Raw genomic sequence first — 13,120 nt, 5'->3', positions numbered from 1 at the left:
ACCTAAAAGTCAGCAGCTTGAATCCACCAGCTGCTCCTTGGAAACTCTATGGGGCGGTTCTACTCTGTCCTATCGGTTCACTATGAGTTGGAATCGACTGGACGGCAACAGGTTTTTTTTTTTTTGGTTGAGTAGATATTAGTATCCCATTTATCAAATGACGGAATCTCAGAGAAGATTAGTAATTTACCTGATGTTACAAATCTGGTGGGGAGGCAAGTATTTTAGATTCCCTCCCAGAATATGACTTCTGGCCTAATATTCTTACTATACCATGCTGCCTCCCAGGGTAAGCGCAGGCAACTGCTTACACAGTTTACATATAGATTTGGGTCGTGGGGTTAACTGGTTCTCTAAAAAAAAAAAAAAAAAGAAGGAAAAGTATTTTTAGGTTTCTTTTATTCCTCAGGTGGGATCCATGCTCTGAGACTTGACATTTTATTGTCTCACTAAAAGCCTATCACACTGGGTGTCTAACCTTATTCATTCCAACTGTAATTGTGATTCTGAGTAAAAAAAAAAAAATGCTTTCAGCTCTTCCAAGCAAAATGTGATGTAAAATCCAAGATGTTGTTATTATTTATTTTACTACTGAGTCCTCCAAAGCCTTCTGAATCCAGGGGGTGGATGAGTATCAGGTTGACAGTTAATAGTGCATTATTTATCTGTTTATTGCTATTTGCTATAACAAAAGCTATTAGGAGATGGCTATTCTGGGATCAGATGTCCCTGCGTAAGTTGGATTTGCCTCCGATTAAAAATGTTTTTGCCCATCTTTTGGATCTTCTCTGGATTCTGAATACAGGATTTCTCCCTTGGGGGTGGAAGGACACTATTATGTTCCTCTTAGGGTCAGATGAACCTGGCTATTTAATAGTTTTGTGGCCTTGGGCACATTATTTAACCTTTCCATTTCCCCAGCTGTAAAAAAAAAAGACTGACAGCTGTTTTGAAGACTGAAAGCACCTAGTAACAAAGCCTGGCACACAGCAGGTATTAAATACTGCTAATTCCCTTCCTTTCAGTTCTTGAGGTCCACAGATTTATAGGTTCTGTGGGCTCCCTAAAAGTACATGTAAAATTTTGGGTAGATGTGTGAGGTGTATTTTTCTTGGAATTAAAGTTCACAGTTTAACAGATCATCACGCGGGCCAGCGACTTCCCTAAAAAGGAATTGTAGATTCTTCTCCCTGCAGTGCTAAGGATTGAATCTCCTGCAGGGGAACCCATTTTTTGCGTATATTTTTGCCCCTCTGGGCAGCTTTGTTGCAGTCAGCTAATAGACTTTCTGTTAGCAGAGGAAGGTGACCAGGCCCCCTGTGGGAGCCTCGCTCCCAGGGCAAGACCCCCAAGAAGTTTCCCTGAGGGCTCTGTGACCCCTTTCTTTCCAGGTTTCCTACCAGACGGGGCTGAGGTGTCATTTGCAGCTGGGCAGTAGGTTTATTTTAAGGTTTGTCGGGCTCCAGGGGCCGCTCCCTCACTTAGAAACCGGCTTTTGTAGGTTTTCTCTCTAGGTGTTGATCAAAACCTCGTGGTGCGACCCTGGCCACCCCCCGCCCTCCTAGGCCCCTACCCGGAGGCGGTGGGTGCGGGAAGGTCCTGCGTGCACAGCTCCCACTCCTCCGGTCCACCAGGGGGCGCCGCGGCCCCGCCTCTTCTTTCCCGGGGTGCTTCGCGCGAAGCCCCTTCCGCGTGTGTGAGTGAAAGTGAGAGTCAGCGTTCGCGCCGCGCGCGTTGTGCGCCTCTGCCGCTCGGCGCTCTTATTTCGGCTGCGAGGGGCGGGCACGCGCGTAAAAGCATAGAGACGGGCGTTGAGCGCTTCGGCTAGAGCGTCGTCGAGTCGGAGCCGGAGCCTGAGTCGCGCGCTGTGTCTCTGCTGCGTCCGCCAAGGCCCCCGAGTGTAGGGGACAAAAGCCGCCGCCGCGCCGCCTGCTCCTGTCGCCGGGGCTCATCCGCCGCCACCGCAGCCCTGAGGAGAGTCCACTGCCGTCGCTACCCGTGAGGATCCGAGAGCCATGTCGGCCAGCAGCCTTTTGGAGCAGGTACAGGCCCGGCCCGCATGCCTCGGCCATTGTGTGAGGCGGGAGGGAACCCAACTAGGCCCGGGCCCGGTGCCCCGGGCCGGGTCGAGCCGAGGCGACGCCTCTCGCGGGCCGGGTATCGGGTCTCTCAGACTGGCCGCGCCCAGCGCCTCACCCTCCGCCCGGTCTCCCTGGTTCCTCACGGGTCTCGGAGCCCACCGGCCGCGCCGCGTTCCCTCGCCTCATCGGGCCTCGTTTTTCTTCCTTGTTTCTTTCCCCTTCCTTGAAGCCCCAGTCCCCTCTCGTTGTTGTTGCCGCGGCCCCCGCTTTTTCTCCCCAGCTCTGCCGGCCTAGCGCTTTTCCCCGCCTCCCATTTTTAACCACCCCCTCACCACCATTCCTGATGGCTTTTCTCAGGCTTGCCCCTTTATTTTCTTATCGGGCCGTGCTTTAATCTTTCTTTCCTTTTCCATGTCTTCCTCGGACAACCTGCTGCTCGACAACGTTACCTTCGCCCGCAGAGACCAAAAGGTCAAGGAAACAAAGGTGAGCCTAGCTCCACCGGTAGCCCTGGGCCGGGACGGGGGATGCCGAGTAGTGGGGGCGGGGTCTCCGGGAAGCGCCCTTGGGAGAGGACCTTTCGTAAGCCGCCTAGTTCGCAGGTGTTTCACTCTTAAGTATTTTGACCCCCTTGATGTGTTCGTGCAGCTGGCGAACAGCGTTGTAGTGAACCAGGAGTAATTCATTAAGGGTGGGGGTGGATTCGGTTTTGAAATGTCCCAGGTCCTTAGTTTCCTGTAGGTCTTAGAAGGCCTTTGTTTTTCATACTCGTGGATCACACTCTGGAAGTACTCACATGTGATGGGGGAGGGGAAGCGGGAAAGAATTGGAATCTAGAGGAGCCAATAAAATAACCTTTTTTAGATCAACTTTCTCTGGGTTGAGGGAGACATTTTCACTAATATTGCTCAACTTTCACTCTTGTCTGTATCCTTTTGAAATTCAAACTTACTTGCTTTGTTAACTCATCAGGTTTTTTTCTCTCGTTAGGATAAATTAATCTGGGAGGGAATTTGTAGGATTGAGACACTCCTAATTTGATGTTTTTTCCCTTTTAGTACAAAATGGATCTGTACATCAAAAGGATGGATTAAATGATGATGATTTTGAACCTTACTTGAGTCCGCAGGCAAGGCCCGTGAGTAGTTAACCATTTACATGTCTGATCAAAGGGTGTAGTATGCTAATATTGTTTCTCTGCCCTATCTCAACAAATCTGATTTTCAGAGGGTGACTTTCTTAATACTTGCTAATGTCTTATAAAACAGTTATTACAAATGTTACAGAGACTGTTAAGATCCCATCTCTCTTGTCAGCAAGCACACTATTCTGAGGTAATAACTGATAACGTTTTATAGTGTACTGACAGTAACACCTGTATGAGTGATCATACTCCCTCCTTGCTGAGAATATAGTAGTGCAGAACTTAAAAGTACTTTCCAGTGTTAAATATTCTGAATTTTCACTACCAAAAACTTTTACCCTTAGGGAAGTTGGATTAATGTGTGATGGGAAGCACTAATATAAAATCACCTGAACTTTAATCAGTGCTGCAAAACTAGTTTTCTTCCTTTCCTTTGTTCACTAGTTAGTGGGTTCTTAGATTACCAGAACTATTTTGGCATCAGGGTACTCTATTTTGAGTTGAGCTGTATCTACATCTGTAGAAACCAACTTTATGTAATTCTGGCTTTTCGCTTAAGGGGTTCTGTGAGCTGTAGAATTTACAAAAATGAAATTAAATGAAGTTAAAATACTCTTCAGCACAAACTAAAGTAAGATCGAGGGTGATTGAGGTTTTTGCAATGTAATCTGTCTTCGAATGCAGAGACTAGTTGCACGTAAGTTTATACACTAATATGGCCTGTGCGTGTAGAAACTTGTTTTGATTCAGCATTTCTTTTATATTATCATTCTGGGTCTCAAAAACAGCCACAAAGTTGTAGCTAATAAAAATAACTCCTTAGATTAATAAACCAAAAGCACGATAGAAAATATCCTAAAAGATGAAGAAGCTTATGGAACAGACGCTGTATCAATTATAGTTTGTAGTCTTAAGTAGCTTGATATATTAGTGTATGCCCATATTTGAACCTGATTTTTACATAAAACTTTTAGATCCCCGATTTAAAATTCTCTGTGTTTAAAGAATAGAAACCACCTAAGCAAGTGATTGAAAAGATGTTTTTGCAGAAGACAACCAGTTAATCAGGAAAGGGGGGGAGAAAATAGAGGAATGAACTATTAATAGGTTCCTGCTATTGAATCAGTTTACTTACATAATCATTTTAACAGTGATAGCGGGTGCATTTAGAAACATAATTCTAGGTAGTTCTTGTAAAATATTGTGTAATGTGGCAGCCAGCCAGTTTAGGTGTAGGCATTCAGCTTTATTTTGGCATAATCTGTGATGTTAAGTGCATTTGGTTTTTCTCTCTTTATTAAGCCAAAGCTTAAATGTCTGTTTAAAAAAGAAGTTTGAGGAAATACCAACATCTTGGCTGAGTAGAGGAAGAAGGGTAGCTTGATAATCTTTGTCCTTTGTGGTTGTAGTACAGAGTAGATGTAGTCCGGAGTAATCCACCTACTTTTTAGTAATTTTTTTATTCCCTTATGTTGGGGTAATATTTCAGGCTTAATCCATTGGTTTACATTTTTAATATTATCTTCAAGAAACAGACTGCTGAAATTTGAGAGGATATGTGTGAAAACACCAAACTCTTTTTAAAGAAAAAAGTTAAATTGGCAGAGAAAAGCCACCACCATTTTATCAAACTGCATTAGCTGAAAAATTTACTCTTGTGTTTTAGTAGCTAGGGAGAGGTACTGTTGGGCTTGGTGTAATACAAGCTTAGGTAGTCGTGGTCATCCATCTTTCTTAAGGACACAACTTCCTATTATTTAGTTGATGGATTCTTAGATTACCCAAACGGTTTTGGAGATAGAGTACTAGTTGTGCTGTGTGTACACCTATAGAGACCGACTTTGTATAACTCTGACTTCTCACTTAAGGGATTATTGTGTGAGCGATAGAGTTTACAAAAAGTTAAAATACTGTTCGGCTCAAGAGTGATTGAGGTTTTTGAATGTAATCTGTCTTCTAACGTGAAGACTTAAAAGTTCATGTTCCTGGTAGTTATTTAGGATGATTTTTTTCTAAAAGATAAAGACGACAGTGTTTTTAGAATTATAGTCCTGTTTCTAATGGAAAAGTTAGGTATGCATTTCAGCTTATAGTCATTAATTTTATAAGTGAAGTAAACCAAGTAGCAACATTTTTTTTTTCCTAGTTTTAAATCCTCTAGAAACCACTATGTATTTTCTCTCCAGTTTTAATTAGTATCATTTATTGATTCTCCCAGATGGTTTGCCAGGAGGCTAACACTCTAAACTGGATGTAGTGAACCTTTTTGGTTTATGGTTGAGGAATGGCTGCACAGATGTTTGAGCTAGATCTTAAATGTTTGAGCTAGATCACGAAACTTCCAGTTCTTTTTGTTTTGTTTTTCTTGTTTGATCTGTTGTAGTGCGTTTTAGGAGGAAACTCTTGAACACTCCTCCATTCTGCCAAAATTCTCCTTAAATCCAAAGAGAGTGATTTTAATTGAAATCAACACTTCTGTAGAGCAAGACTTACATTGTAGGTGAAATACCAGGTTCTCCCTTTTCTGAATCAGAATGCTAAATTTAAGGCCCATATATCAGCATATAAGGGCCTTGCATGGCACAGTGGTTAAGAGCTCCGCTGCTAACCAAAAGGCTGGTGGCGGTTCAAACCCACCAGCTGCTCCACAGGAGAAAGGTATGGCAGTCTGGTTCCATAAAGCTTATAGCCTGGAAACCTAGGGGGTAGTTCTACTCTGTCCTGTAGTGTCGCTGTGAGTTGGAATTGACTTGATGACAGTGGGTTTGGTATATCAGTATATATCAGTTTAACTTTAAACGTTTAAACAGTTTCAATACCAGCGACTTTATGGGAACAGACCATCTGAAATGTGCCACTCTGTTTTCATAGTAATGGCTGAAACAGCTGGGGGAGGGAATGTCTTAATTGTTACTTTACTTATTTTTGTTTAATTTTAATTTATTTGCCTTTTTTTTTGCCTCCACAGAATAGTGCATATACTGCCATGTCAGACTCCTACTTACCCAGTTACTACAGCCCCTCTATTGGCTTCTCCTATTCTCTAGGGGAAGCTGCTTGGTCTACTGGGGGTGACACAGCCATGCCCTATCTTACTTCTTATGGACAACTGAGCAACGGAGAACCCCACTTCCTACCAGATGCAATGTTTGGGCAACCAGGAGCCCTAGGTAGCACTCCATTTCTTGGTCAGCATGGTTTTAATTTCTTTCCCAGTGGGATTGACTTCTCAGCGTGGGGAAATAACAGTTCTCAGGGACAGTCTACTCAGAGCTCTGGATACAGTAGCAATTATGCTTACGCACCTAGCTCCTTAGGTGGAGCCATGATTGATGGACAGTCAGCTTTTGCCAGTGAGACCCTAAATAAGGCTCCTGGCATGAATACTATAGACCAAGGGATGGCAGCACTGAAGTTGGGTAGCACGGAAGTTGCAAGCAATGTTCCAAAAGTTGTAGGTTCTGCTGTTGGTAGTGGGTCTATTACTAGTAACATCGTGGCTTCCAGTAGTTTGCCTCCAGCTACCATTGCTCCTCCAAAACCAGCATCTTGGGCTGATATTGCTAGTAAGCCTGCAAAACAGCAACCTAAGTTGAAGACCAAGAATGGCATTGCAGGGTCAAGTCTTCCACCACCTCCTATAAAGCATAACATGGACATTGGAACTTGGGATAACAAGGGTCCTGTGGCAAAAGCCCCCTCGCAGGCTTTGGTTCAGAATATAGGTCAGCAGGCAATCCAGGGGTCTCCCCAACCTCTAGGTCAGCAGGCTAACAATAGCCCACCAGTGGCTCAGGCATCAGTAGGGCAACAGACACAGCCATTGCCCCCACCTCCACCACAGCCTGCCCAGCTCTCAGTCCAGCAACAGGCAGCTCAGCCAGCCCGCTGGGTAGCACCTCGGAACCGTGGCAGTGGGTTTGGTCATAATGGGGTGGATGGTAATGGAGTAGGACAGTCTCAGGCTGGTTCTGGATCTGCTCCTTCAGAGCCCCATCCAGTGTTGGAGAAGCTGCGATCCATTAATAACTATAACCCCAAGGATTTTGACTGGAATCTGAAACATGGCCGGGTTTTCATCATTAAGAGCTACTCTGAGGACGATATCCACCGTTCCATAAAGTATAATATTTGGTGTAGCACAGAGCATGGTAACAAGAGACTGGATGCAGCTTATCGCTCCATGAACGGGAAAGGCCCCGTTTACTTACTTTTCAGTGTCAACGGCAGTGGACACTTTTGTGGCGTTGCAGAAATGAAATCTGCTGTGGACTACAACACATGTGCAGGTGTGTGGTCCCAGGACAAATGGAAGGGTCGTTTTGATGTCAGGTGGATTTTTGTGAAGGACGTTCCCAATAGCCAACTGCGACACATTCGTCTAGAGAACAACGAGAATAAACCAGTGACCAACTCCAGGGACACTCAAGAAGTGCCTCTGGAAAAGGCTAAGCAGGTGTTGAAAATCATAGCCAGCTACAAGCACACCACTTCCATTTTTGATGACTTCTCACACTATGAGAAACGCCAAGAGGAAGAAGAAAGTGTTAAAAAGGTAACCAGCTTACCATTCTTAAGATTTTTAGGCAAGGAGGAGGAATTAGGAGAGGTATTAATGTAAACCATTAGTAAAAGCTCTGTAAATAATATAGCTATCGCTTAACAGTTCAAGGATTTGTGGAAATATAATTGGTCTTACAGTTTGAACTCCAGTATGAAGGAATGTAGGAACAGTAGAGGGCAGAAATGTGGGCTTAAATTGAAGGAAAGGAAAAACAATGCAGAGAAACTGAAATTACATAATACGGAAAGAGGTGAAGAATGAAAGAAATGCAAAGGGAATATTTGAAATGATAGAACTATGGAAATTAAAGTGAGAAGAGGTTGAGGCCATAATATGGCAGGAAGAAAATTCTCTGTTGGCATTAACCAACCTTTGGCTTAACTCGGGTATTGTGGTTATTTTCAAGAGTTGATGTGTCACAGGCTTTTCTACCTGCCTGTGACAACCGGTAGTGTTAAGAGGCTTTTTCCTGGCTCTTTGGTGGTGTTCAGCTTGCTTGTTTTATCCCAAGCCTTCTCATTATAAAAGTTTAATGTTTATTATATGAACCTTGGAAAACTCAGAAAATGCTGTTCTCTTGCCCTTAATATTATATTCCTGAAAGGTCACTTTCTATTGACTTCCTTTGTAGGAAGTGGGAAGAAGTGTTATTTCCATCTCCACAAATCTTGGGTGGAGTAATGGAGAATGGGTTCAAACTAAAGAGTTGAACTTACTTGAAACAGTTGGGTTAGTGCTTACTTTGTGGGTATTGAATGCATGTAAACCATAAGAGGATGATTAAAAAACTAGTTGGGACAGATCGTATATTAGAATTTAGACCTACTTAAATACAGAAAGGAAGTAGATGAAAGGTGGGCAGGAAAAAAAATTTTTTTGCATTAATTGTTGAGAGAATTCTGAACTGTTTAGCTTCAATTATAAAATACAAGGTAAAACCTAACAAGCTTATGTAAATATATTTTCATTAAATTTATCATGCAGTCATAGGGATTTTTGATATTTGGTCTAGAATCTGAGACACTCATTGTTATAAGAACCGTTAATTAACTTATGAAAACTTATTCCTTTGTTTTGTAAGCCGCAATAGGAGAGTTCTTTGGTAGATCATCTCTGTAACATGTAACTCTGAGGTACATAGCCTTTCAACTAAAGCAGGATGGTTGCCATCTTATCTCTTAGTATGTACAGATGAATAAGAAATTGACACGACATGAAAAACATTGGGGATAGAAAGCCAGATTATTGAAAAGTTGGCTGTCAGAAAAACTTTCTCCTTTTTGATAGTCCTTTAAACACCCCTCTCCAGAGTTTAACAGTTTAATTTAAAATCTGCCGTAATCCCGTGGAAAAGGATAGTTTACTGGTTTTTTTTTGAAGGACTCTAAAGATGTCTTCTGAGGCATAGCAGGTTATCAACATGTGTGACAGACATCCAGGTACTTGGAACATGAAACACACGTAATATCTATACTTACTATGAGTCTGCTTTCCTTCATTTTGCAAAGTCTTTCCTACCTGTACATCTTGTGATTAAAAACAGTAAGACAAAGACAGGAATTTTTTTTTAGGAATGCCTACTACATAGGATAAACCTATATGTGTTAGGACCAGTGGGGAAACTTAGGTTAGAACTGCTCACTTTCATATATAAGCTTCTAATCGAGTGTGTATTTGGATTAGATTCACTTGAGTGGCTTCGGAGAATGATAATTGAGCTTCATAAGTAGGTGTGAGATTCATATGTTGGCATTGACCAACCCTTTTAATGTTTTCATAGAGTGAGCGCAGTAATCAAGGCTTAGGGTCTTTGTTAAGCTAACGGTTCTTTTGCAAAACCAGTCCATAAAGACTCAATTAGTGAGTATCCTAATTGTTCTCAGGGTGGTGAACAAACCACTAAAAAAAAAAAAAAAAAAAATTAAAAGGCTTTGATTATGTTTGTGTCAAATTATCTTTTGGTTTATTTTCTGTAAGAAGAGCTGCTGGGGTTTCAGGAAGGTCCTTATGATTGCTTCTAAGCCCAGTTACCATTTCAGTCAGTATTACCTTCTCTTTTGCCTGCTGTTATCCTTAAAGTCCTTACATAACTGACTGTGAACTGTTCTTCCAGTCTTTATTAGACCTTCTTGAAGACCAAGCAAGTTTAATGAGAATGAGATTGATAGCTCATTGAGGGGTTACACTTCAGTACTGTGGAGTGTTTGTGCACTTGCCTTTGTATTATGAACAAGATTGGAAAAAATCTTCATGCCAATTGGTGGTGGTAACTCAATAAATAAGTAGGGAAATGTTTTAAGAAACTTCATCCTGAGGATGATGTCATGGCTGTTCTAAAGTTCTAAGATTGGGCATGTAATTTGGCAGAACACACTGCAACACAGCTACAGTCATTTTTACCTAGTGTTACTACTGCCTTGTTCTGTCACATGATCTAATTTAATATCATAGAACCTTTAGGCATTAGATATATCCAGTTTGAATCTTCCAGCAGTTTTTAGCCACATCGTTGATAGTGTAGTTCACCTTGTATACTTCAGATACTGTTTTGTAACCTGCTTTTGTATTTATTTAGAACTTTTTCCCAATTGTTATATATTCTTTTGTGACATCACTTGCTTTGATGGCTTCATTCTGTTATAAACTTAAAGTTTACCAATTTCTTATTGTTGAATAGAAGCCCTGGTGGTACAGTGCTTAAGTACTTGGCTGCTAACTAAAAAAAGGTAGGCAGTTGAAACCCACCAGCCATTCCTCGGGAGAAGAGAGACCTGGCAATCTGTTCCACTAAAGATTTTAGCCTTCTGGACTGTTCTACTCTGTCCTGTAGGGTTGCTGTGAGTCGGAATCAACTTGGAGGCACCTAACAACGATAATTGTTGAATACTTCAGCTTCTTTATTTTTTTTTCCCAACTGATACAATGCTGCAGTGAACATGCTTTTATATAAATATTGATTCACATCTGTTCTTTAGTGGTATTGCTGGCTCAAAGGGTATGTGCTTTTTGAAGGTCTTTGCCGTGCTATCTATTGCCATGTGGGCCTTTTACTTCTCCCTCCTTTCATTTTTTTGTTGAGGGAATTACTGTGCAGCTGTTATTCAGCAGTAGGCAACAGTAAATTAAGAACCTTTCCCTACTCCCTGCGTTAATGATATGTCTTTTATAAATCTCATAAAATAATTGTTTAATTTTTGTTTTTTAATTAACTACAGGTTAAAAAAAGTAATACAGGCAAGTAGTGTAGTCGAGGGGACTAAGGAGTGAGTCTTTTAAAACCTCCCAGAACAATATTAGACTCAGTCAGGCCCTTGGGTGAAATAATTTTTCTGAAATAACTGGAAAACTAATGGAGAGTAGGGAGAGATACAGATGTAGGAAGGTATGGTTATGGTAGCAACATTTTAAGATTGTAGTTTTTAAAGTATTGTTATTTAAGTGGAAACAGCAGGATTTCCTAAATACTTCTAAAATTATTCCTATTTTAAAGTAGAAGGCCTAAAAATGGTGATTTGGAGTGTCTTTGGATATATTTAAGCTTTATTATAATATTTAGGGATGAGATTATTTGTTTTCTTTGAATAATTTGATTATGCTGGATATTACAGAGAAACCAGAAGTGTGTTATCAGGAAGCTTTACATTACATTAGTGACAGATAACAATACAAAATAGAAAGTGTTTTCTCAAGATGTACACAGGGTGCCAATTTGTAAGCTTGCAGGAGATTTCCTAAGCCAGCGTGGAGTGTAGGTAGCTTGGTCGTAGAAGAATCTCCTGGAAGAGGTCATCTCTGAGCTGAGCCTTGAAGCATGTATAGAAGATAGAGGTGTTTTGGGAAGAGTGAAAATGGGTGCAGAAAGGCCAAGTCTGTGACATTGTATAGAAGAGGAATAGGAAGTCCTGTGTATAGTTCAAACCCCAAAAAACCAAAACTGCTGCCATCGAGTCGATTCCAACTCATAGCGACCCTATAGGACAGAGTAGAACTGCTCCATAGGATTTCCAAGGCTGTAATCTTTATGGAAGCAGACTGCCACATCTTTCTCCGGCGATACAGTTCAAGATCAAGTCTTAATTCTGGTCTCCCCGGAATGGGTTTCCCAAAAATGAAGCTTGGAGATTAGGAGAGAGTTGAATGAAATGTTAATGGAAGTCGTTTGATATGGAAGGAATCTACTGAGAAAGGTACAAAGTTTGTAAGAAGAAAAGTACTAGTTTAAAAGGACAGGGAAAGGAATAAGGTGCAATTTGAGATAGGATGGAGGACCTCCTTGATGTAACCTTTGTATGGAAGGCAATAGGAAGTGAAGGGTAAGGAATTTAGCCTGGAAGAGAGAATTCAAAGGGGGAATAGGATAGCTGTTTTATTCTCCATGCCAAAAGCAGTACTAGACCAAATGGATAGAGATTATAGGAAGGAAGATTTCTGTAAATAAAATGGACAACTTTCTAACTAAACTAAAAATGGAGTTCTTTAAGTCACTGGAGAGTTTTAAGTAAAGGTTAAAGAGCATTTATTAAGTATGTTGTAGAGGAGATTCATACCTGGGGTAGTTTATTCTTATTCTAAACCAGAGAAATCAAGGATAGAAGGTTAGCAGGCCCAAGGTAACATCTGAGGTTCATGGAGAAGTATTGATACTACTAAAAGGTCCTTCTGGAAAGGTCATTGTTTTCTGTTCTGTAATTTCTGACCTAAATATTTATTATGTGTAAGAAATTAGAAAGGACTTGAGGCCAGAAGGACATGGATGACAAAAAAGATTGGTGGATTCCCAGTGAGTCTTGGGGCAGATTGGGTATACAGGTAGTTACTGTGTTTAAATACATTTGCTGTGTAAGTATTAACGAGAAAATTGTTACCTAAACGGCTGTTATTGTTGGCTGCCGAGCAGTCAGCCCCTGACTCATGGTGACCGTTTGCACAGAGGTACAAAATGCTGCCCGATTCTGTGCCCATGACCTGTTGTGGATTGTACTGTTGTAATCCAGAGGTTTTTAAAAAAATATAATTTATTTTTCTTTCTTTTTTTTAAATTTATTTTTCATGTTGAGAATATACACAGCAGAACATACACCAATTCAACAATTTCTCCATGTACAATTCAGTGCCATTGATTACATTCTTCGAGTTGTGCAACCATTCTCACCCTCCTTTTCTGAATTGTTCCTTCCCCATTAATGTGAACTCCCTGTCCCCTAAGGTTCCTGTCTAATCTTTGGAGTTGCCGTTGTCAGTTTGATCTCATAGATAGATGTTAAAAGAGCACAGTGCTCAAAGGAGACAGTCTTTACTAATTAAGCTAAATTATTTTTTGGTTTTAAAAAG

General features: G+C 41.2%; 1 protein-coding gene across 2 annotated transcripts in view; it reads left to right on the top strand.

Annotated features, from left to right (window-relative positions):
- The first annotated feature begins 1,506 nt into the window (after nucleotides 1–1,506).
- The window catches only part of YTHDF2 (YTH N6-methyladenosine RNA binding protein F2), a 29,374-nt gene continuing 17,760 nt past the window's right edge, over nucleotides 1,507–13,120 (top strand). Inside the window, exons 1-4 of one of the 2 annotated variants that reach the window (XM_004377023.1) lie at nucleotides 1,507–2,042; nucleotides 2,543–2,567; nucleotides 3,140–3,219; nucleotides 6,194–7,780. In XM_004377023.1, the coding sequence (XP_004377080.1) occupies nucleotides 2,016–2,042; nucleotides 2,543–2,567; nucleotides 3,140–3,219; nucleotides 6,194–7,780 (1,719 nt within the window). In that variant the 5' untranslated portion in view covers nucleotides 1,507–2,015. The remainder of the gene's footprint in view (nucleotides 2,043–2,542; nucleotides 2,568–3,139; nucleotides 3,220–6,193; nucleotides 7,781–13,120) is intronic. The other variant, XM_023732043.1, reaches the window with a different exon arrangement.

Source organism: Trichechus manatus, unplaced genomic scaffold (genome assembly GCF_000243295.1).
Source record: "Trichechus manatus latirostris isolate Lorelei unplaced genomic scaffold, TriManLat1.0 scaffold00048, whole genome shotgun sequence".
NCBI lineage: Eukaryota > Metazoa > Chordata > Mammalia > Sirenia > Trichechidae > Trichechus > Trichechus manatus.
Note: the sequence above shows the minus strand (reverse complement) of the source record. Positions and strands in the feature narration are given on the sequence as shown.